At 40.9% G+C, this 23,601-nt stretch overlaps 1 protein-coding gene across 2 annotated transcripts in view; it reads right to left on the bottom strand.

Annotated features, from left to right (window-relative positions):
• LOC126470540 (probable H/ACA ribonucleoprotein complex subunit 1) overlaps positions 1-23,601 on the bottom strand; it is a 72,861-nt gene that overhangs the window by 27,868 nt on the left and 21,392 nt on the right. For both annotated transcript variants that reach the window (XM_050098470.1, XM_050098471.1), the window contains exon 3: positions 17,830-17,909. In XM_050098470.1, coding sequence (XP_049954427.1) covers positions 17,830-17,909 — 80 coding nt within the window. The remainder of the gene's footprint in view (positions 1-17,829; positions 17,910-23,601) is intronic.

Genomic DNA, 23,601 nt, shown 5'->3' with positions numbered 1-23,601 from the left:
TACTTATACCCCCGAGGAGATCACGAATGTAAAATTAGAGAGATTCGAGCGCACACGGAGGCTTTCCGGCAGTCGTCCTTCCCACAAACCATACGCGACTGGAACAGGAAAGGGAGGTAATGACAGTGGCACATAAAGTGCCCTCCGCCACACACCGTTGGGTGGCTTGCGGAGTATAAATGTAGATGCAGACTACACTATCTCACCTTTGAGCCAAATATGATTGTAGATCCTGAGTAGATGTAGCCTTTGAGTAGCATTAAGGTGTTGCATCAGCTCATTTTAAATTGATTCTGGGCCTGAGGCTGTATTGTGAAATGAGGCAAGAGCCCGAAGCACTTCTCAGTCAGTGCTTGATTCGGCTCAGCTGAAGTGAAATGTAGGATGATGTCTTCAGCCTGTCATTTCTGCAGTAGAAAGGCAGCCGCTGTTCAGCAAGAACCGACACATCGGTACAAAGACCAGTTTGAGGAACAACATGATCACTGACAGCCCAGAAAACTACTGAGGTCGACCCATACCTGGCATGAAGAGGCATGTGTTCCCAGGGAAGAGACGTACAGGTTCCTGCATTCAATCAGATAGTGAGGCCTAGCACGAAGCTGCTTCAAAGTCATTAGGTTGGTCTGCAATGGATGTTGCTTGAAATGTAGCAGAACTCTTCGGCAATCCTGAACAACTACTGTAAATGTCTTTGGTCCATCATAGCACCAGCATGTGGTGGAGGAGACCTGTAGAAAGGGGAGTAGCAATTCTGGTGGCACGGGCAAAGGTAACAGCAGAGGCATACAATTGCCAGTTGGCTCTTCGAAGCCTGGTGATGGCAAGGAAGCGATAGGATCACCAGAAATAGGTCATTGTCACACAAAGATTGTCATGTGGTGGCCAATGCAGTGAAGCCAAGAGACTGGAAATAGATGAATGGATTGATGGGGTTAGGGGGATCGAACTATGAGGTCATCAGTCCCTTAATCCTTTGTATGTCAAGCCGGAAACAGTCACCAGAGAGGACATGCACACAAGAAAATCCCAACTGACTCTACTGTATCTGAGAATCAAGACAGCCAAGAGACAGAAGCAAGTAGAAGTGAGAGAGGGGAAAAGGAGAAGGTGCTAGAGTTGTCCCATCCAGAAAACAGCTGGAGAGCCCTGGGACACAATATGCGACAATGTCAAGGAGTCTGTCAATCAGTAACAGATGAAAACAAATAATAAAAATTAAGAAGATGGGAAGGGCAGGAGCCAAGCTGGATCACTGAGTAAGGGCAGCCACGGGCCCCTCAGGTCAGAGCAGCTGATGAGGCAAATGTGCCCTATGTCAAAGCGAGAAGTAAAAACCACTTTCACAGAAAACCAAATCAGCCACTTCGGCAATGTCTGCTACCACCAGAGGTAGCGTGTCAGCAAGTTTAAGGCTTTGCCATAAGATGGCCAAATTACACCAGTCAATCAGAATTTAAGCCACTGTGAGATGAGCACGACACTGGCAGTGGGATGCACTTTCATAACAGAGGATGTGGCCATGTGTCAGCCAAGTGTGGACAATGTGATGAGGACAGAGGGCAGAAGATTCTCTGCAAGATGCATGAATCAAAGACTGACTGACACATGGTTATGGTCTCCTTTACGGTTAACAGTTTCTTTGGAGAAAGCACACCACAACAATTCGCATTCCAAGCCTGCAACAATTGCCAGTGTAGTCAATTGGAGGTCCGGTTCCAGTACCCCCATCTCCTGGTAGCCAATATGGCCAACTAGTCAGTATGTTCATTCCTTGGGATCCAAAAGTGATCACGCGTTTATACAAAGACGATCGACTGTCCACCATCCAGTGTGAAGGATGGCCACAAAGGAGATCCTGGATAGTCACAATCAACAGGTGTCGAGAGCAGCACTGGTCAACACCATGAAGACTGCCGATTAAGATCAACTTGCCAGTGTTAGAACAATGGTGACATAGGGCTCAAACAGTGGCCACCAATTCTGCAGTGAATACAATGCATCCATTCAGCAGGAAGCATAGTTCACTGCATCCTGCGCGTGTGTAGGCAAAACTGGTTTGTCTGTCGACTGAAGAGCCATCAGTGTATACCATGTCTAAGCCTGGAAATGCATCAAGGACATTCAGAAACATGTGGCAAAAAACCATACAGAATATTGAGTCTTTTGGTCCAAGGAAGTGGTCGATGCAGTTCCGAGGATGGTATACACGCAATTTCTTCCTGACAACAGGTGACAGCGAGGAAAGGTGGCATTCAGAGCAGAGAATATGTACGCAAATTGTGAGCATGATGCCAAACCTTATCCTCTGTTGTAGGAAGTAGATATCCCTACCAGGAAAAAGGACATGGCAGTTCAGATGCTTAGGGGAGCAGTGAATGTGCTCTGTGAATACGCTGTTCACCGGGCTGGTCCGAAAGACAGTTGTCTCAAGTCAGCTCCCACAATGATGTATCAGGCCCAGCATCCGCAATGCTAAAGGTGGTGCTGAGCCATACACCAGACTCCCATATCAAGATGCGACAGAATCAGAGCTTTGTAGACCCACAAAAGTGTAGAGCAGTCTGCACCTCATCTGGTGTTACTGAGACAGCAAAGAGTTTAGGTGTGACCAGCATGTCTGCTTAAGTTGGTGAAGACAGGGGAGTCACATCAATCGGACATCATAGGCCAATCCCAAAAAGTGATAAGACTCCACCACATTGAGCATTTTGTCCTCAAGGTAGAGTTTTGGTTGATGCCGGACAGAATGCTGGTGACGGAAATGCATGACACATGTCTTGGCAGCAGAAAACTGGAAGCCATGGGCACGAACACAGGACTGCGCCTTTCGTATAGCACTCTGCAGTCTGTGTTCCGCAACGCCCACACTGTAGATCCCACAGTTGCAGCTAGACAATTGATAGCCACTAGAAAAAGGGGCACACTCAATACAGAGCCCTGTGGAACCTTGATCTCTCATACTTGGGGTGTATTGTGGGAAGAACCAACTTAAACCCGGAAAGTATGGTAAGACAAGAAGTTCTGGATAAAAGGCAGGAGTTGACCCCAGAGATCCCACTCATGGAGGGTAGCACGAATGTCATGATGCCATGCGGTGCTAAGCCTTATGCAAGTCAAAGAAAACCTTAGCAAATAGCAGACTCCAGGCAGACTAAACTGTCAGCAGATTGGCCTTGGTGAAAACCATCCTAGGATGGAGCCAAAATACCCCCAAACTCAACTTACCAACATAGTCGTTGGTTCAACACATCTACAAACAACTTGCAGAGAACATTAGTGAGGCTAATTGAGCAATAGCTGCCCATCTCAATGGGATGCTTACACTGTTTCAGTACTACGATGATTAAGCTTTATTGCCACTGTGATGCGAACTCACCCTTACTCCAGAAACAGTTGAAAACAGCAAGAATGTGATGTTGGCAATCCACTGATAAGTGTTTGAGCATTTGGCTGTTGATGCAGTTTGGGCCTGGAGCCGTGTCACGGCAAAGGGCTATGGCACAGAGGAGTTCCCACTCACTGAATGGAGGGTTATAAGGTTCCAGGTGACGTGTAGTAAGTGATAAAGGAAGTCGCTGTATCTGCTGTTTGAGGACGTGAAATGCAGGCTGATAATGAAGCATTCCATAGAAAACAGGCCATTTTCCTTTTAAAAAAAGTGCCAATACTGTGTCTTTAAACTTTAAATTCAACATATTGAACGTAATTTTGGTGAAATTTGCAGTTTTGAGTTGGTAGTACTGAATCAAGATGACTAACTGTAGAATTTTCTGAAACAAGCAAAACGTGACCAATTTTGCAGGCTTCGTCAGCAGACAGTAAGGATCTTTAGGAATTCGTACCACATACTTTGTGGAAATCAAGCACTTGACAACACATTTACAAGTATTCAATTCAGTGATTTTTATAATTATGAACAGTAATTATGCCATAACTAGTTAAGAATTTCTTTGTCTCACTCGTGATGGAAAATAACATTTTTTGCCTCTTGTGCATATCCTTCAATAATTTAATTTCTTTTATTTATATTACAAGCTAGTTGTATGTTCTGAAACTCCCATAATTTTAATGGTTTTACCACATTTCTATCATAGGTTACATTAGGTATTAAAGTGTGTTCCATATGTGATAACTGGATTTTTTTATGTTACGCTTTTTTGTACAGATCTTTATGTGTGTTTACGCATTTGTTATTTAATTTTTTTACTGTTGTTATTATTTTAGTCTATTTTTGTTTTGAAGGCTTTGTCTTTAAAGAAGCTGACACTTTCTTGAAAATGACATCTGGATCATCATCTATATTATTATTTAAGGCTACAATATTTACTCTCTTTAGAGGGATATACAATAACAAAGACAGCTAGTACAAGTGCAGGGCAGATGCAAAAGATGCGTGAAAGACTAAAAATGAAAACCCAGATTTTCAAAAACAGGAAAACAAGCGGATCTCGCAATTAAGGAAGATAGAGAAGCAAGGCACGTTCTCACAAGGCTCTGTGGGTCCATACTGATGTCAGCAGTCACTGGGAAAGGCCATACAGAGAACAACATGAGCATTGCCCAAATCATCAAGGAAGAAAAAGGCAGTTTTGAATGCTTAACAGAACTTGCTGATTTGTCACCACCAACCACAGAAGTGCATCATTCTCATGCAAAATCCAAAGTTGATTATTAAAAAGTGAGAGATTTCTACTTCAGGCCAATATTGTATATACATGCCCAGTAATTAAGGACTCTATCACTATCTCGGAGAATGGAATCAAGAAAAAGTTACAAAAACACTACATAACAATTTTCTTGAAAGAAGTGTTCTCAGTTTTTAAAAGATGAAAATCCAGATCTTGTTATTGGTTTCCGCAAATTTTGCATCTTGCAACCAAAGACTGTTCCACTTCTGAAAAGTACTCCATCCGATAAGTGCAAGTGCAGAGTACACGAGAACTTTCATTTCCAACTTAAAGCCTTTCAATACAGCTATTCAAACTCTTTCTGGGAAAAAAAAATACTGTGTGATATGAAAACCAATTCTGCTTGCTGGCAAAACAGGTGTGAAGCCTGCTGTAATGGCAAACTTTTGCTTGTGCCAGAAAACAGCGATGATGAAGTTTTTTGGAAAGGCTGGGAAAACAATGATCAAGGATTAAAACTTTCTACCCAGGAAGGGCAGGTTGTAGACCAATTTGAAGCCACACTACAAGACCTGCCAAGCTTTAAAGGCCATATAAGTATCAAACAAATACAGTTTGCAGCATTTGAGATTGATAAACTAAAAACCAGTGGTATTCACATTTTGCAGATTGATTTTGCCATGTCTTTCTTATGTGAATACCAGAATCAAATTATGATTTTGCCATGTCTTTCTCATGTGAATATCAGAAGGGGACTTCAACCTTCCCTCGATATGTTGGCAAAAATACTTGTTCATAGCCTGTGGTAGGCAGAAAACATCTTCCGAGATTGTCCTAAATGCTTTCTCCGAAAATTATTTCGAGCAGTTAGTCCACGAACCCACGCGAATTGTAAATGGTTGCGAAAACACACTTGACCTCTTAGCCACAAACAATCCAGAGCTAATAGAGAGCATCATGACTGATATAAGGATTAGTGATCACAAGGTCGTTGTAGCTAGGCTCAATACCATTTCTTCCAAATCCACCAGAAACAAACGCAAAATAATTTTATTTAAAAAAGTGGATAAAGTGTCACTAGAAGCCTTCCTAAGAGACAATCTCCATTCCTTCCGAACTGACTATGCAAATGTAGACGAGATGTGGCTCAAATTCAAAGATATAGTAGCAACAGCAATTGAGAGATTCATACCTCATAAATTGGTAAGAGGAGGAACTGATCCCCCATGGTACACAAAACAGGTCCGAACACTGTTGCAGAGGCAACGGAAAAAGCATGCGAAGTTCAGAAGAACACGAAATCCCGAAGATTGGCTAAAATTTACAGACACGCGAAATTTGGCATGGACTTCAATGCGAGATGGCTTTAATAGGTTCCACAACGAAACATTGTCTCGAAATTTGGTAGAAAATCCGAAGAAATTCTGGTCGTATGTAAAGTACACAGGCGGCAAGACGCAGTCAATACCTTCGCTGCCGATGGTACTGTTACCGATGACTGTGCCGCTAAAGCGGAGTTACTGAATGCAGTTTTCTGAAATTCCTTCACCAGGGAAGATGAATGGAATATTCCAGAATTTGTAACACAAACAGCTGCTAGCATGAGTTTCTTAGAAGTAGATACCTTAGGGGTTGCGAAGCAACTCAAATCGCTCGATATGGGCAAGTCTTCAGGTCCAGATTGTATAGTGATTAGGTTCCTTTCAGATTACTCTGATACAATAGCTCCCTACTTAGCAATCATATACAACCGCTCACTCACCGATAGATCTGTGCCTACAGATTGGAAAATTGCGCAGGTCGCACCAGTGTTTAAGAAGGGTAGTAGGAGTAATCCATCGAACTACAGACCTATATCATTGACATCGGTTTGCAGCAGGGTTTTGGAGCATATACTGTATTCAAACATTATGAATCACGTTGAAGGGAACGATCTATTGATACGTAATCAGCATGGTTTCAGAAAACATCGTTCTTGTGCAACGCAGCTAGCTCTTTATTCGCACAAAGTAATGGCCGCTATCGACAGAGGATCTCAAGTTGATTCCGTATTTCTAGATTTCCGGAAAGCTTTTGACACCGTTCCTCACAAGCGACTTCTAATCAAGCTGCGGGCCTATGGGGTATCGTCTCAGTTGTGCGACTGGATTCGTGATTTCCTGTCAAGAAGGTCGCAGTTCGCAGTAATAGACGGCAAATCGTCGAGTAAAACTGAAGTGATATCAGGTGTTCCCCAGGGAAGCGTCCTGGGACCTCTGCTGTTCCTGATCTATATAAATGACCTGGGTGACAATCTGAGCAGTTCTCTTAGGTTGTTCGCAGATGATGCTGTAGTTTACCGTCTAGTAAGGTCATCCGAAGACCAGTATTAGTTGCAAAGCGATTTAGAATAGATTGCTGTATGGTGTGGCAGGTGGCAGTTGACGCTAAATAACGAAAAGTGTGAGGTGATCCACATGAGTTCCAAAAGAAATTCTCAAGGCTGTCAATTCAACTAAGTACCTGGGTGTTAAAATTACGAACAACTTCAGTTGGAAAGACCACATAGATAATATTGTGGGGAAGGCGAGCCAAAGGTTGCGTTTCATTGGCAGGACACTTTGAAGATGCAACAAGTCCACTAAAGAGACAGCTTACACTACACTCGTTCGGCCTCTGTTCAAATATTGCTGCGCGGTGTGGGACCCTTACCAGGTGGGATTGACGGAGGACATCAAAAGGGTGCAAGAAAAGGGCAGCTCGTTTTGTATTATCACATAATAGGGGAGAGAGTGTGGCAGATATGATACGCAAGTTGGGATGGAAGTCATTAAAGCAAAGACTTTTTCGTCGCGGCAAGATCTATTTACGAAACTTCAGTCGCCAACTTTCTCTTCCGAATGCGAAAATATTTTGTGGAGCCCAACCTACATACGTAGGAATGATCATCAAAATAAAATAAGAGAAATCAGAGCTTGAACAGAAAGGTTTAGGCGTTCATTTTTCTTGTGCGCTGTTCGGGAGTGGAATGGTAGAGAGATAGTATGATTGTGGTTCGATGAACCCTCTGCCAAGCTCTTAAATGTGAATTGCAGAGTAATCATGTAGATGTAGATGTACATGGCGGCCCCACCACAACGGACTGGCTACCGTACTGGATATCAGGTGCAAAGAAGTCCATGGTCACCGTCGACGCAGAAAGCAACACTGCATAGTGCATGGTGGAAAACGCACCCAGGAAGGTGTATTCGCCCAAAACATGGAGAATGGGAGGGACTGAAATGCAATGACCAGAAAGTGGGCTAAAGATCTCAATGCACGATGGACACGATGCACCATGTAAGGTGCCCTTCCACAATTGGCTCACTCTTCAGGAAAATTTTGAAAAATGGAGGTCAAAACCTACAGGTGACCATCACAAAGGCCAAAATGTGAGAGACTCCTTTTAGTCGCTTCTTACGACAGGCAGAGATACCTCAGGCCTATTCTAACGCCCGGACCCGCAGGGGGGCATGTGTGTGTAATCATGGCAACAATCAGGCACAGATTGGACTGATGTTGCAATGCGAAGACATGTGTCCACATCACATGCATTTGTAGCACCACATGGAAGGAGGAATATACAGCTTGACAACACAACTAGACATCACCAACCTTACCTTCTCATGCAATGAGTCACCTTCAAAGGCCAACATGAAGATGTCAGTATCCATTCTGACGTCTTTTGGTCCCCATGGGACACAATGGACAAAATGCACATCACATCGTTCCAAATTTGCATGCAACTTGTCATCAGTCTGTAAAAGTAGATCTAAGTGGAAAATGCTACCCTGTACCATATTTGGACTTATGGGGGGTTATATCCATGGGAATATGACCCAGCTTGTCGCATGTGAGAAGCACCCATGACTGAGTGAGGGAGGCAGTCTTAGGCAGTGCCGAGCCTCTTTTCCATTTCTGAAATCGCTGCCAGTTCCTCAAACCTGTCCTCAAGATGTTCTACGAAGAACAAGGACTTTGTAGTGAAATAGGAATCCCCTTCCATACCTAGAACCAATCAAGTATTTGGTGGGTGTTCTCTTTCACTTTGTCTCTGAGCCCTATTTTCCTCCAATGGCGTAACCAAGGAAGGGAACATTTTGGGGTCATACCTCTCCACAATGTAATACACTATGTGATCAAAAGTATACAGACACCTGGCTGAAAATGACTTACAAGTTCATGGTGCCCTCCATCAGTAATGCTGCAATTCAACATGGTGTTGGCCCACCCACAGCCTTTATGACAGCTTCCACTCTAGCAGGCATATGTTCAATCAGTTGCTGGAAGGTTTTTTGGGGAATGGCAGCGCATTCTTCATGGAGTGCTGCACTGAGGAGATCCCTGGCATGAAGTCAGCATTCCAAAACATCCCAAAGGTGTTCTACAGGATTCAGGTCAGGACTCCGTGCAGGCCAGTCCATTACAGGAATGTTATTGTCATGTAACCACTCCACCTCCGGCCGTGCATTATGAACAGGTGCTCGATCGTGTTGAAAGATGCAATCACCATCTCCAAATTGCTCTTCAACAGTGGCAAGCAAGAAGGTGTTTACGCTCCTTACACCAAGTGAAGCTTCGTTTGGCATTTAACGGCGTGATGTATGGCTTACGAGCAGCTGCTCGACCATGGAATCCGAGTTTTATCACCTCCTGCCTAACTGTCATAGTACTTGCAGAGGATCCTGATGCAGTTTGGAATTCCTGGGTGATGGTCTGGATAGATGTCTGCCTATTACACAGTATGACCCTCTTCAACTGTCAGTCAACAGACGAGGTCAGCCTGTATGCTTTTGTGCTGTACTTGTCCCTTCAAGTTTCCACTTTACTGTCACATCGGAAACAGTGGACCAAGGGATGTTTAGGAGTGTGGAAATCTCGTGTAAAGACATAAGACACAAGTGACACCCAATCACCTGACCATGTTCGAACTCCATGAGTTCCGCGGAGCGCCCCATTCTGCTCTCTCACGATGTCTAATCACTACTGAGGTCGTTGATATGGAGTACCTGGCAGCACAATGTACCTACTATGAAAATCTTATGTTTTTTGGGGTGTTCAGATACTTTTGGTCACACTGTGTATGTCTTAGCTTCAGGAAATACTGCTGGGGCCACGCGGCCACCTGCACACGAAAGTTTAAATTGCTTTATGTGCGAATTTTCTGCCACAGTACCATCCAATCCAAACAAGGGCTCCCCCTAAAGTTGCCACAGCAACAGTTACCAGGCCAGTAAGCCATTGGCTGGAGTCCCTGTGCCCCAGGCATGATGGACACACACCCCTCAGCTAGCATAGGGAATTTCCAGCTAAGATACAAACAGTGTGATCCCTGTCTGGTAAGGGGGCTACCAATGTGCAGGTACTTGAATGAAGAGGGGGGAAAAAACCAACCAACAGCAACAAGTTGCAGATGTTTTACGCCTAGCCTCTCATACCAAATATATTAGGTATCATTACTATTTGCACAGATGTAAGTTTTGTAGTTATTTCTGTCCTATGACTCTCAAATTTTGTTTAACTGACTATTGCTCTTCATGAATATTTCTGACATGATTGAATAATGGTTTTTATATTCTCTGTTAAAAAATTCTTAAGTTGTTAGGGTGTGTAAGAGTCAATATTGGATAGAACAAAATAATCAAATAAAAACAATGTAACACCTAGACACAGACTAACTCTCTCTCCATTTCTAGTATTCTAATGCAAAACTGTAAACACTGTGCTAACTGAGTAGCACTGTTACATTGTAATAAAAGAAGATATTTGTCACACATGTGATTCTAGTCTGTCATACAACCAATCTCCGAAGTCAGTTTCCTACTCAGACAAAATTTTGTTATATACATTTATGTACCATTAGTAGGAAAGGAATCACTGTTCAGTCAAATTGTGTAGGTTTTTCTTCACACTGTAGATTTACACACCCATTTTGACATGTTTTTCCTGTTATTTGGATGATATGCCCTCATCGTTGCAAAGTGACCCTTGGATGAACAAATTATTATAGTACAATCAGGTATGTTCAACCTGGTGCACTGGTGGGATGATTAACTCAGTGCTCATGTCTGACTGTCATACTGATTCTGGGCTGTACGGTCTTCGACTCGAAACTTTTTGATCACCTCTTACATAGTATACTGTATTATACCATACTAAATTCAAAATGGAATGGATTAGGAGATGATAACTGTCTGACATTAATGTCCATTAAAGTGACACTAGTCATTGTATTTAGCAGGACGAGGGGGGAGGGGGGGGGGGGGGGGGGGGGGAGGGAAAATCTACTGAACACAGAGCTTTGACAGATAGCTAACTAGAGTTTTTATTTATTATACACATTTAACAAACTGGAAGTTGAAGTCATTAGAGTGCAAGCTCTAATAAGACAATGGTGAAGAAGGAAATTTGTCATGTCCTTTTCAACTGCACCACCCCAAAACTGGTTGCAACTGGTTTGTGAATTTGAATCTCACTTCTTTTGAACCCCAGCTGACTACTTTAACCTATTTCCCTGTACTGGGTTACTGATTTTTTAAATACAATGAGCTATTACCAACATTAATGTACAACATGTAACTAAAAGCTTCAGTGAGCTGAACATTAGCTAACTTATAAATGGTAAAAATGAGTAGGAGCACGCGGAGAAACATGTACAGAAACCTCAAGGAGTGCTACAGCCATTAAATTGAAGCGGATTTACCTGGTGTGGCCAGTCATGTGTAGACATGTATAATATTAGAAATAAGTGCTTTATAAATGGCAAGCAAGATAAAAAGTAACTTTGCAATCATTGACCCAGTGATACCCTTGTATTGCATCCTGAATCAAAAATGTAAAATTTTCTGCAAAATCAGCTAGCACTATGCAGTCAGTTTCGTGAAGTTCTGATTTTTTTTGTCCTTCAAAAACTTACTTTGGATTTTAGAAACATAGTGGGGACTTTTGAGTTTTTGTAAGTTATCAATTCACGGGTACTCTTCGTGATATTTAACCACTATTATCATTTCTGCGCTGGCAGCTGTGACACACTGTTTGAAGGTAATACTGTCTGGCATTTCCTCATCATATTTGTGAAACAATTCAATAATGGTTTCCTTACCAGGGCATTTATTACACAAACTCATCATGTAGTCATAACTGTTAGTGTCACAGACCATTAAATCTAGTAACTCTTTGTAGTTAAGATCACCGAGTTTTGCACCCGCAATCATCAGTCTGACATTTTGATGATATAAACAAACACACACGGAGTGTGTCCCTGAGAATCCAACCAAAATACACCACTTAAGGCGGAGGTCAGAATATTTTGACCTTCCAATTTTGCAATCATGATGAGAATTTTTGAAAGCTACATAAAGTTCATTTAAATTTGACAGCACTAGTCGTTTCTGCTTTGTTACTTTAACTCCATTTATAACAACTCTTTTGCTATCTTTGCAACCTGGGCACATTCTACTGTTTTCATCATCTTCAAAAAACTGCTGGATCTTTTTAATTGTTTCTTCAACTACACCTACTCCTTTCTTCTTTCCTAAAAGTGGAAGAAAGTCTTGCTCTTTCACTAATTTTCGGATTAGTTTAACCAAACGATGAGAAACGTTTAATTCAAGAACTATTTTTTTCTCTTGACCATGAGTCAGGGAGCAAACTTAAAGTTTTAACTCAATCCTCTTTAGATGTCACTGAACATTTAATTTTTATTCCCTCTATTAAGCTCAAATATTCAGTGTCAGATGATGCTGGTGGTAGGTTTTCTTCTTCTTTATAAATAATGTTGGTATCTGTATTATTAAAACACGATTCCAAATATTTACTATTTTGTCTGAAATTTGTTGTACCTTATTTTCAATAGCTGCTTTTCTTTTTCGGCTACTTAATTTTGTTATTTTCGAAGCAGGAGATATATTTAACTTAGAACAAGCAAAATCCAATATGCTAACAGCTTCCTCATTAGGAACATAAATGTCATTAAGGAGGTTACACGATTCTGGTTCTGGATTCACAACGAATATTTTTTAGTAACAATTTGGGCACAGGGAATTTCCAGGAATCACATTACGTTTCACTTGGGAAGCTCTTTCACTGTCACATAACAAGGACAAATGTTCAATTTTTACTTTCCTCAAACCTTTAGTAATAGGCTTTTTATGAACTTGAAGTGGATCACAGCACTTTCTTCCAAAAATGTGGTTGTACTTCAGAACATATGTCTTCTCATGATGCTCACACACTGATGTGACAGAAGAACTTACTCAAAATATAAACAAAGTTTGTCTAACATCTTCAAAGTCATTGACATTTTTCAAGTTTTTTGAAACTGAACTGTAAACTGTTTTGTGACACACTTCACTTGCTATCTGTCCAACAGAGCACTGTTCATCCATGTTAAAGCATTCCAGTTAATCTCTCAAAATTAATTACAAATTACACATAGAACAAAGCACGTAACACATTCTACACTCTTGATGAAGTATGTACATCCACTCTAACAGAGGTTTCAGAACAGACTGACTACAACAATGCCACACCTAACAATAATGTACTTCTACAATGCCACACCCAGCCATAATGTACTTCTTTATTGACAATAAACCTAAACGTAAATGGGCATTTTTATTAGCACATAACAAAAGCGAAAGCTCCTATTCTTTAATATTGCCTCATTAAAAATAAATAAACTAAATGAATATTGGGTGAATGTGTTAACTAAACATATGTCACAATTAAATTTTATTACAATGAAACAATATACCATTTAAATAGGCAACAGCCATAAGATCAGTTGTAATTTCCTCATCTTAAAAAATTCATACCTTTGTTCACAGTCAGATATCTATGTTGAAATTTTTAAAGTACATTGCTATCATATAGGTGTACAAACTGTGCAAAAATCATATTTTTATATTTAGTCCCACCTGAGATAACAAACCCCAAACTTAACAAATAATAAAAATTTTCAAATTTCAAAAATTTGTGTGTATGATATCTAACTATAGGAAAAAAATAGACTCTCATAAATCACTCCTTGTTTGTTATTGTTGAGCCTAAAAAGGGGATTTTTGAAAATTTGGATACCAAACTTTGGAGGTCATTTTGACTGGTTATTTTTGAATTTAGGGTATTTTGTGTAATAGACAATTTGTAGAGGACAATTTTTTTTAAAAACAATAATGTCAATTGCAATGTTGTAACTTAACCCAGTGCAGAGATATTCAAATTTTCGCTAATGTCTCCAGAATGAAAAATCGTCACGTGCCTACAAATAAAAATGACCACCATCCAGTAAAGATGCAAGATAAATTATTAAAAAAAAAAACTGTTTTGAACTTCTCAAATATAGGACAATCACAAACAAAAAATTAAAATATTTAAAAATGGTCACGCAGCCATCACTGGACCACTTCATGTGGATTGATCCAGTTGTTGTTGGCTATAGAAACCTTGAAGCCATCAATTAGCTCCTCATTTGACATCATGAGGCTGCGTGGACTCTGTTCAAATTCTCAAACCAAGGAAACTCTGCTGGCAATACTGAAATTTGATCCCAGATCCTCCACACAGCAGTCAGACACACTGACAATTCAGCTATGGATGTGGACTTGTAAATGGCAAACTCTCAGACTTCGAAACACTGTCATGCCAGCAAATTTGGTAACAGTACAGATGCATGGATTGAAAGCTGTATTTAATCACTGCTTCAAACACATTCAAAATGGAAATGGAACTTCTGATAGATTGGTGTGCAACAACAACAACAAGTTAGTATGAAAGATAACAGCGCATAATGAGAAACTATGCATGAGACTGCCATTAGAGAAGTTCAGGATTGGCCAGGACAGTGTTCATGAATTTGTCCACTTTCATTTACTTTCAATTCATGCTGCACCAACTGACTAATGAGTACAGGACAATACATATATAGAACCAAGTGGAGAAGTCACTGACAAGTGATCAAGGTTGGTCTTTTCTGCAAAACATCAGGACTCATACCCTGATGGTATTAGTTTGCTCCGGAGAAAAGCAGACATTTATCAGTCCTTGTGTACAGACAACTGCAATACATTTCAACAGACAACTGAGGACATGGCATGTCAATGTTTCAACTGATTACAAAAATGCCAGAATTTTGATGATGACTTGGTCTACAGTCTACATGAAAGTTTTTAATGAAGTCATTCTGCTTTAAGCCATTAAAATATTATTTATTGTGATTGCAATTTCGACACATGGTCATTGTCAAGCATTCTGAAAGCAGTCGCCAAATAAAATACACATGGTTAAAAAATTAACAAATGCTGAAAAATGAAAATTTCAAAACCACTAATGCGGGATGTTGCAGCCCACTCAACAAAATAAAGTTGTCATATGTAGAAACATAGTTCCTCACAGTGTAAAAGCAAATGCAAATGGTGGCATAATTGACTACACATATGACTATATGTCATAGTAGTGAACACAATAAACCTTACATGCTGTCTGGGGGTTTATAAAATTAACTCTGCAGAATGCAATAACTTTTATGCAGGAAAAAAATGGTAGAATTTGTAACATTTGTTCTAGAGAGCACAGTAAAACTAGTAATTTTAGATATACATCTGTGAATCATATTCAGATGACTAAACACAAGTTATATAACACTGAAAACTACTCTTTAGAAATTCTCCATAGAATTGGAAAAGGAAGAGCTTGATTACTTAGAACAGATTGAAATTTATATGGCATTTTGAGACCAGCCAGAATACATTTTGAATTTGAATGATAAGACTGAGCTTAAAAATGGGAGATTCCTATACTACTTCAGGAACATCTTACAATCTAGAATTTTTCAATATGGTTTACTTTAGCGGTGTTAATTCTGGCAAATATTCTAGAGCATGCTACACTTACTACTACAGGGTGTTTCAAAAATGACTGGTATATTTGAAACGGCAATAAAAACTAAACGAGCAGCGATAGAAATACACCGTTTGTTGCAATATGCTTGGGACAACAGTACATTTTCAGGCAGACAAACTTTCGAAATTACAGTAGTTACAATTTTCAACAACAGATGGCGCTGCAAGTGATGTGAAAGATATAGAAGACAACGCAGTCTGTGGGTGCGCCATTCTGTACGTCGTCTTTCTGCTGTAAGCGTGTGCTGTTCACAACGTGCAAGTGTGCTGTAGACAACATGGTTTATTCCTTAGAACAGAGGATTTTTCTGGTGTTGGAATTCCACCGCCTAGAACACAGTGTTGTTGCAACAAGACGAAGTTTTCAACGGAGGTTTAATGTAACCAAAGGACTGAAAAGCGATACAATTAAGGATCTGTTTGAAAAATTTCAACGGACTGGGAACTTGACGGATGAACGTGCTGGAAAGGTAGGGCGACTGCGTACGGCAACCACAGAGGGCAACGCGCAGCTAGTGCAGCAGGTGATCCAACAGCGGCCTCGGGTTTCCGTTCGCCGTGTTGCAGCTGCGGTCCAAATGACGCCAACGTCCACGTATCGTCTCATGCACCAGAGTTTACACCTCTATCCACACAAAATTCAAACGCGGCAACCCCTCAGCGCCGCTACCATTGCTGCATGAGAGACATTTGCTAACGATATAGTGCACAGGATTGATGACGGCGATATGCATGTGGGCAGCATTTGGTTTACTGACGAAGCTTATTTTTACCTGGATGGCTTCGTCAATAAACAGAACTGGCGCATATGGGGAACCGAAAAGCCCCATGTTGCAGTCCCATCGTCCCTGCATCCTCAAAAAGTACTGGTCTGGGCCGCCATTTCCTCCAAAGGAATCATTGGCCCATTTTTCAGATCCGAAACGATTACTGCATCACGCTATCTGGACATTCTTCGTGAATTTGTGGCAGTACAAACTGCCTTAGACGACACTGCGAACACCTCGTGGTTTATGCAAGATGGTGCCCGGCCACATCGCACGGCCGACGTCTTTAATTTCCTGAATGAATATTTCGATGATCGTGTGATTGCTTTGGGCTATCCGAAACATACAGGAGGCGGCGTGGATTGGCCTCCCTATTCGCCAGACATGAACCCCTGTGACTTCTTTCTGTGGGGACACTTGAAAGACCAGGTGTACCGCCAGAATCCAGAAACAATTGAACAGCTGAAGCAGTACATCTCATCTGCATGTGAAGCCATTCCGCCAGACACGTTGTCAAAGGTTTCGGGTAATTTCATTCAGAGACTACGCCATATTATTGCTACGCATGGTGGATATGTGGAAAATATCGTACTATAGAGTTTCCCAGACCGCAGCGCCATCTGTTGTTGAAAATTGTAACTACTGTAATTTCGAAAGTTTGTCTGCCTGAAAATGTACTGCTGTCCCAAGCATATTGCAACAAACGGTGTATTTCTATCGCTGCTCGTTTAGTTTTTATTGCCGTTTCAAATATACCGGTCATTTTTGAAACACCCTGTAAGTAGCACCTGCTTCTTTCCCACATTTGTATATTATTTGCATTTTATCACTTTGCTCATTTTGCATGTGTGGACCGCTGCTTTCGTCCATATCTGAGATTTAAGACCCTCTTATATACTCGAATTTTATGAGTATTGTATTATTGTGACTTGATAGTCACTTCATCTTGTTACCTAATTTAATTCTCATTCTCAGTATAAGATCTTGATACTGCTTTTATTTAACAAATATTTGTCACTTTCCTCCTTTCTGTGCATATGTTTGATAAGCACATGAACTCTGTGTATTAGCATCTTTGCTCACACCACATGCATTTGCTTTTACGCAACTAGGAACTATGTTCCAACATGTGGCAGTTTTATGTTCTTGAGTAACTTTGAAATTTCATTTTTCAATGTTTGTCAATTTCATAACTACGTGTATTTTATTTGTTGACCGACTGTTTTCAGAATGCATGACAATGACCACATGTTGAGATTTCAGTCACAATAAATAATATGTTAACAGCCTATAAGTGGAATGACTTTATTCAAAATGACAAAGAAAGCCTTCCCTCATAGCTCCCTGGCAGCTTCAGAAATAGTACAAAATGGTACTGTGGCAAATGGAGATTACTTTGAGGGTGACTAAAGGTATTTTGCTTCTATGTTATCTTTTTTGGTTTTACAGTATTACATTTTAGCTGAAGTACCAATTAAAATTTCTGAACCTTTTTCTTGAACTGAGCTGCCTTACCTGCTCAGGGGGGCCTTGATCATGGAAGCTCTGTCTACCACCAAAATTTCCACCACTGGCACCACCTCGAAAACCTCCACCTGGAATTTGTAGATGTATTGTATTAAACGTTTTTTTTTTTCAATTACAAACTTCCACTAATTGCTTTTCTGCAATCAACATATGTCTTGCAATATCCCTTACGCACAAAAATACTACATTACACAGCTAGTCAACTAAGATTAAAATACACACAAATGTTACAGCTAGTCAACTAAGATTAAAATACACATAAATGTTGCAGGAGACTGAGTGGCATTGCAATAATCAAACAAGGAAATTAAAGGAGACTCATAGGTGATGACCTACAATTAGTATACTTTTATTTCTATGCAGGCCCACAATTCCTTTGTTCTGTAAAATACCATCTCATAAAGGCCCACGCACGGCCATCGTACACACAAGTTTTTGTGGTTAAGCTAGTGACTGTGTACATGGTACTCCCAAAGAAGGTCTGCCGTTTGAGAAGGATGGATATAGGCATATGCAGCCACCACTTGGGTGCGTGGTAGTGCTGGTTACAAAGTAGATTTTCTGGAGCTGGAGCTTTGACATCATTTCATTTTGAGACTCCAAATTACTCAGGTAGAACAGAAAGCTTGAGAAGTTCAAATAAGTGGATTAAGATGATTGCCTCCTGTTGTTGTCAAATGTTTGGATATAAGCATGTTCAGTAATTATTATATCTGTGTGTGCTTCTGAGGGATTACAAATGCATAAAAGAAGAAAATCATTTAAAATCTAGTAATATGTTTTGAATGCAAGGAACAACATGGCCTAGTTCATAATAGTGTAATAATGTAATGTATAAAACAACATGTTGTTGTTGTTGTTGTTGTTGTTGTTGTTGTCTTCAGTCCTGATACTGGTTTGATGCAGCTCTCTATGCTACTCTATCCTGTGCAAGCTTCTTCATCTCCCAGTACTTACTGCATCCTACATCCTTCTAAATCTGCTTAGTGTATTCATCTCTTGGTCTCCCTCTAAGATTTTTACCCTCCATGCTGCCCCCCAATGCTAAATTTGTGATCCCTTGAGGCCTCAGAACATGTCCTACCAACCGGTCCCTTCTTCTTGTCAAGTTGTGCCACAAACTCTCTTCTCCCCAATTCTATTCAATACCTCATTAATTATGTGATCTACCCATCTAATCTTCAGCATTCTTCTGTAGCACCACATTTCGAAAGCTTCTATTCTCTTCTTGTCCAAACTATTTATCGTCCATGTTTCACTTACATACATGGCTACACTCCATACAAATACTTTCAGAAACGACTTCCTGACACTTAAATCTATACTCAATGTTAACAAATTTCTCTTCTTCAAAAACGCTTTCCTTGCCATTGCTAGTCTACATTTTATATCTTCTCTACTTCGACCATCATCAGTTATTTTGCTCCCCAAATAGCAAAACTCCTTTACTACTTTAAGTGCCTCATTCCCTAATCTAATTCCCTCAGCATCACCTGACTTAATTTGACTGCATTCAATTATCCTCGTTTTGCTTTTGTTGATGTTCATCTTATATCCTCCTTTCAAGACACTGTCCATTCCGTTCAACTGCTCCTCCAAGTCCTTTGTTGTGTCTGACACAATCACAATGTCATCGGTGAACCTCAAATTTTTTATTTCTTCTCCATGGATTTTAATACCTACTCCGAATTTTTCTTTTGTTTCCTTTACTGCTTGCTCAATATACAGATTGAATAACATCGGGGAGAGGCTACAACCCTGTCTCACTCCTTTCCCACCCACTGCTTCCCTTTCATGCCCCTCGTCTCTTACAACTGCCATCTGGTTTCTGTACAAATTGCAAATAGCCTTTCGCTCCCTGTATTTTACCCCTGCCACTTTTAGAATTTGAAAGCGAGTATTCCAGTCAACATTGTCAAAAGCTTTCTCTAAGTCTACAAATGCTAGAAACGTAGGTGTGTCTTTCCTTAATCTTTCTTCTAAGATAAGTCGTAAGGTCAGTATTGCCTCACGTGTTCCAATATTTCTATGGAATCCAAACTGATCTTCCCCGAGGTCGGCTTCTGCCAGTTTTTCCATTCGCCTGTAAGGAATTCGTGTTAGTATTTTGCAGCTGCGACTTATTAAACTTTGCGTTGTTTTGGATATTGTTGAAGTCAGTAGTGCACAATGTACCTATTTTTGTATGATTTTCATTTAATGATTATAATTAGAGTATGAATGTAAACTCAGGTTTTCCTTATTTTAGGGTTCTGTAAAATACTGAGTATTTCAATAGGGTTCCATCACCAAAAACATTTGAGAACAGCTGATCTATGCAATAGATTCATCCACAAACTAATCCCAATACCATGTCCTGTTGATCCCACCATGAACAAGAACCTTCTGGGAAGCTGATAAAATCAAAAACAACAGAAGAGACTGCTACTGTATATTTAGTCTGCGTGTTAATGTCTCACATAACAAATTTAAATTTTAGGGCAACTCAGTTCAAGTAGAAACAGTATTTTTAGCTCAAGTGACTTATATCAGTTGACTCTTACAGAGGAGATAACAGCACTCAACCAATTTTCATCATGCTATTTATTTATTGAAATAGCACTATTACCAGTTTCGAACCGACAGGTTCATCTTCTGACAGGTTGTTCACGTTAAGATACATTTTACATTAGCTTTCACTTTTTGTTTTCCCAAATGAGATGAAATTTTCTTGGAGTGGTGGCGCCAGGATTTTGTACACAGCCACGGCCTCAGAATGTCAGTTTTTGACAAAGTAGCAAGTGCCTTATGTCCATAAAAGTCTAGAACTAGGAACAAGTGAGTGACATCTATAAAGGTCTTTAGAGCTGGGGACTCTTACACTGACAGTGCACAACATCTACTTTTGCATGAGACTTGTGGCTTTATTTATTTGTTTATTTGTCCAGGGATAATCTGATAATGATATAGGATTTGTTGTCACAATATAATGAAACTAAAAAGCTCAAACATACAGACGCACAAAATATATGTTGTTAACAAGCATTGGGCAAGTGGTTGACCATGGCCTTGTTGAAGGAATCATTTAGGAACACCAGAGAATACCTTAATCAGAATGACTGGACAGAACTAAGTCCATCTTCCTGAATATCTTAAAAACTGTACTTCCTCATTCAGTCGGCACCTACTGTAAAATGCATTTTGTTCATACACAATTTGTATAAGATAACCTACAATATAAAAAATTGTTTTGCACTGTTTCTTTGTATCTCTCTACATTATCACTGGACACATTACACACCTTCATTGATGACTCCAGAATCACAGACACGCTGCTATGCCCCTGTCGTGCCTGGATAACTGATTCCAGGACCATAAACAGATGAACTTTTGTTGGAGAAACAGCAGTATGCAGCCAGAGAACCTCCTCATATAGCATAATGTGCTGCACAGCAGCTTGCACAAGAGGAATATGAGCAAGATCAGAATCGAGATTACTGTCCACAGCTGGTGCACTGGTCAGTCAGAACGTGGTTTTCAGATGGTTTCCCACACAAGTTATGGCAAATGCTGGATTTATCTCCCAGAATGTACGATTCCCAAACAGTTAAAATACAATCACACACAGAACAAAGTTTACATGTACCACAGTCAGGCAACACATTCGACTTCCCTCCGTTGGGTAACTGATGGCTGCAGTGACATGATAGGCATCTAGCCATATAGTTACATAATATTAAACTGCCAAGTCCTGAGTACAGTGGACCACATCCTAGATGAGATTAATGCTTAGTAAAAGAACTGGTATCCTGCCAGATCATACAAAATAGAAGAACAATCTATATACAGGGTGTTTCAAAAAGGGCTTTACAAATTTAAAAATTCATACAAATTTATTGAAATAAGATACAGAGCTGTTTTTAGTGTTATTTCGTAGGGAAACACATCAAGTTTTTTTACCTTAGATTAAAGGTGTTGTATGTGGCTTCTGTTGGTTATCCTGCACACATCCCAACAGAAGTCAATTTCTTCCCAAACTTACTGTAGCATTCCAGGTGTAACTTGCTCAGTGGTGGCGTAAATTCTTGCTCTACGTTCAGGTACAGAAGCTGGCACAGAAGGTTGGTTGGTTGGTTTGGGGTATAGAGGGGCCAAACTACAGGGTCATCAGTCCCTTTTTTCTCAAGAAAACAAGTCTCAAGGTAAAACAATTAAAAACAAAGGAGCTGAGGGAAGTAAAGAGAGTAAAACCAACAGGGTAGCAGAAGGCTTGCGCTGGTTGATCACAAGGATAAAAAAGGATGATCCAACCACTCTGTAACTTACTAAAACCACCAGGCTAAAAGACAAGGTGAGAAGAACACACATAGAGGAAAACATGAACAACAAGGCAAACAAAATTCAAAGCAAGAGTGACAATGAGGTAACAGGGAGGGAGGGTGGATGCCTGGGAGAGAAGGCAAGACACCCAATCTCAGATGGTACGATAAAAACATCACTCTCAGATGGTACGATAAAAACATCCCTCACAAATTAAACGTAAAACTAAATCGGCCATTGAGCCGTTGTCACCCAACACCATACGTAGGGTGCTGGGAAGGTTAAAAGTCCGCCATAGAGCACCTAAAATTGGACAGTCCAAGAAGAATTGGACAACAGTTACACAGGAGACACAGTGACACCAATGTGGGTCCTCGCGACAGAGGACATGACGATGTGTTAGCTAAGTACGGTCAATGCGGACCCGCAGAGGACAACAGAGTCCCTCTGAGTGGGTTGCATGGATGACTGCCACACATTCGTTGTCTCCTTGATAATGCGGAGTTAGTTTGGGGTACTTCGAGTGCGCGATTCAGTATCCCAGAACACGAAAACTTTGTGGCAGAAGATCAATCGAAGATTGGTCACCAGCAGTCCGATCCACAGAGTTTGTTTACCGGAAGCCTGTTTGGCCAGGCTGTCAGCAAGTTCATCGTCCGGTATCCTGGTCCTGGGGTCCAAATTAAAGTCACTGAACATCCACTGTTCCTGAGGGCATAAAGAGACTCCTGGATAGTTATTACCGAAGGATGTCAAGGGAAGCACTGATCAAGAGCTTGTAGGCTGCTTAAGGAGTCACTACAGATGATGAAGGACTCAATGGAGCAGAAGCGGATATGCTCAAGGGTGAGATAGATGGCTACCAACTCTGCACTGAAAACACTGCAACCATCCGACAAAGGGCGCTGATCAGTATGGTCAACTTGAGAGCAAGCAAAGCCAACAATACTGTCAACCATTGAACCATCTGTGTAGACTATTTCTAAGTCCTTGAACTTGCCGAGGAGAGAGATAAATTGCCAGCGGAGCCTTTGGGGCCTCGCAATAGGTCCAGCCGAAGCCATGGCTGAGGTATGGGCCACAGAGGCGTACGTACATGGACCCGCAGGAAATGTGGTAGGGGGGAAGTGTCGAGTTCATTAAGAAGTGACCAGACACAGTCAGTGAGGGTATTCCTGCTTCTGGGCCACCACTGCAGGAGATGGACTGCTGTGTGAGGCGAACCATGAATGTGGACAGTGTAATTTTCAAGCAGTAGTTGCCGCCAGAGTAGCAATGGAGGAACAGCAGCTTCCACAAGGAGGCTGTTCATGGGGCTCATTCAGAAGGCTCCTGTCACGAGCCGAACTCCACAGTGGTGCATAGGGTCCAGCACACACAGTGCAGAGAGCGATGCTGAACCATACACCAGGCTCCCATAGTCAGTATGGGAAGGTATAAGGGCTTTGTATAGCTGCAGCA

Source organism: Schistocerca serialis, chromosome 3, assembly GCF_023864345.2.
Source record: "Schistocerca serialis cubense isolate TAMUIC-IGC-003099 chromosome 3, iqSchSeri2.2, whole genome shotgun sequence".
Lineage (NCBI taxonomy): Eukaryota > Metazoa > Arthropoda > Insecta > Orthoptera > Acrididae > Schistocerca > Schistocerca serialis.
This window is presented reverse-complemented; position numbering and strand designations above follow the sequence as displayed.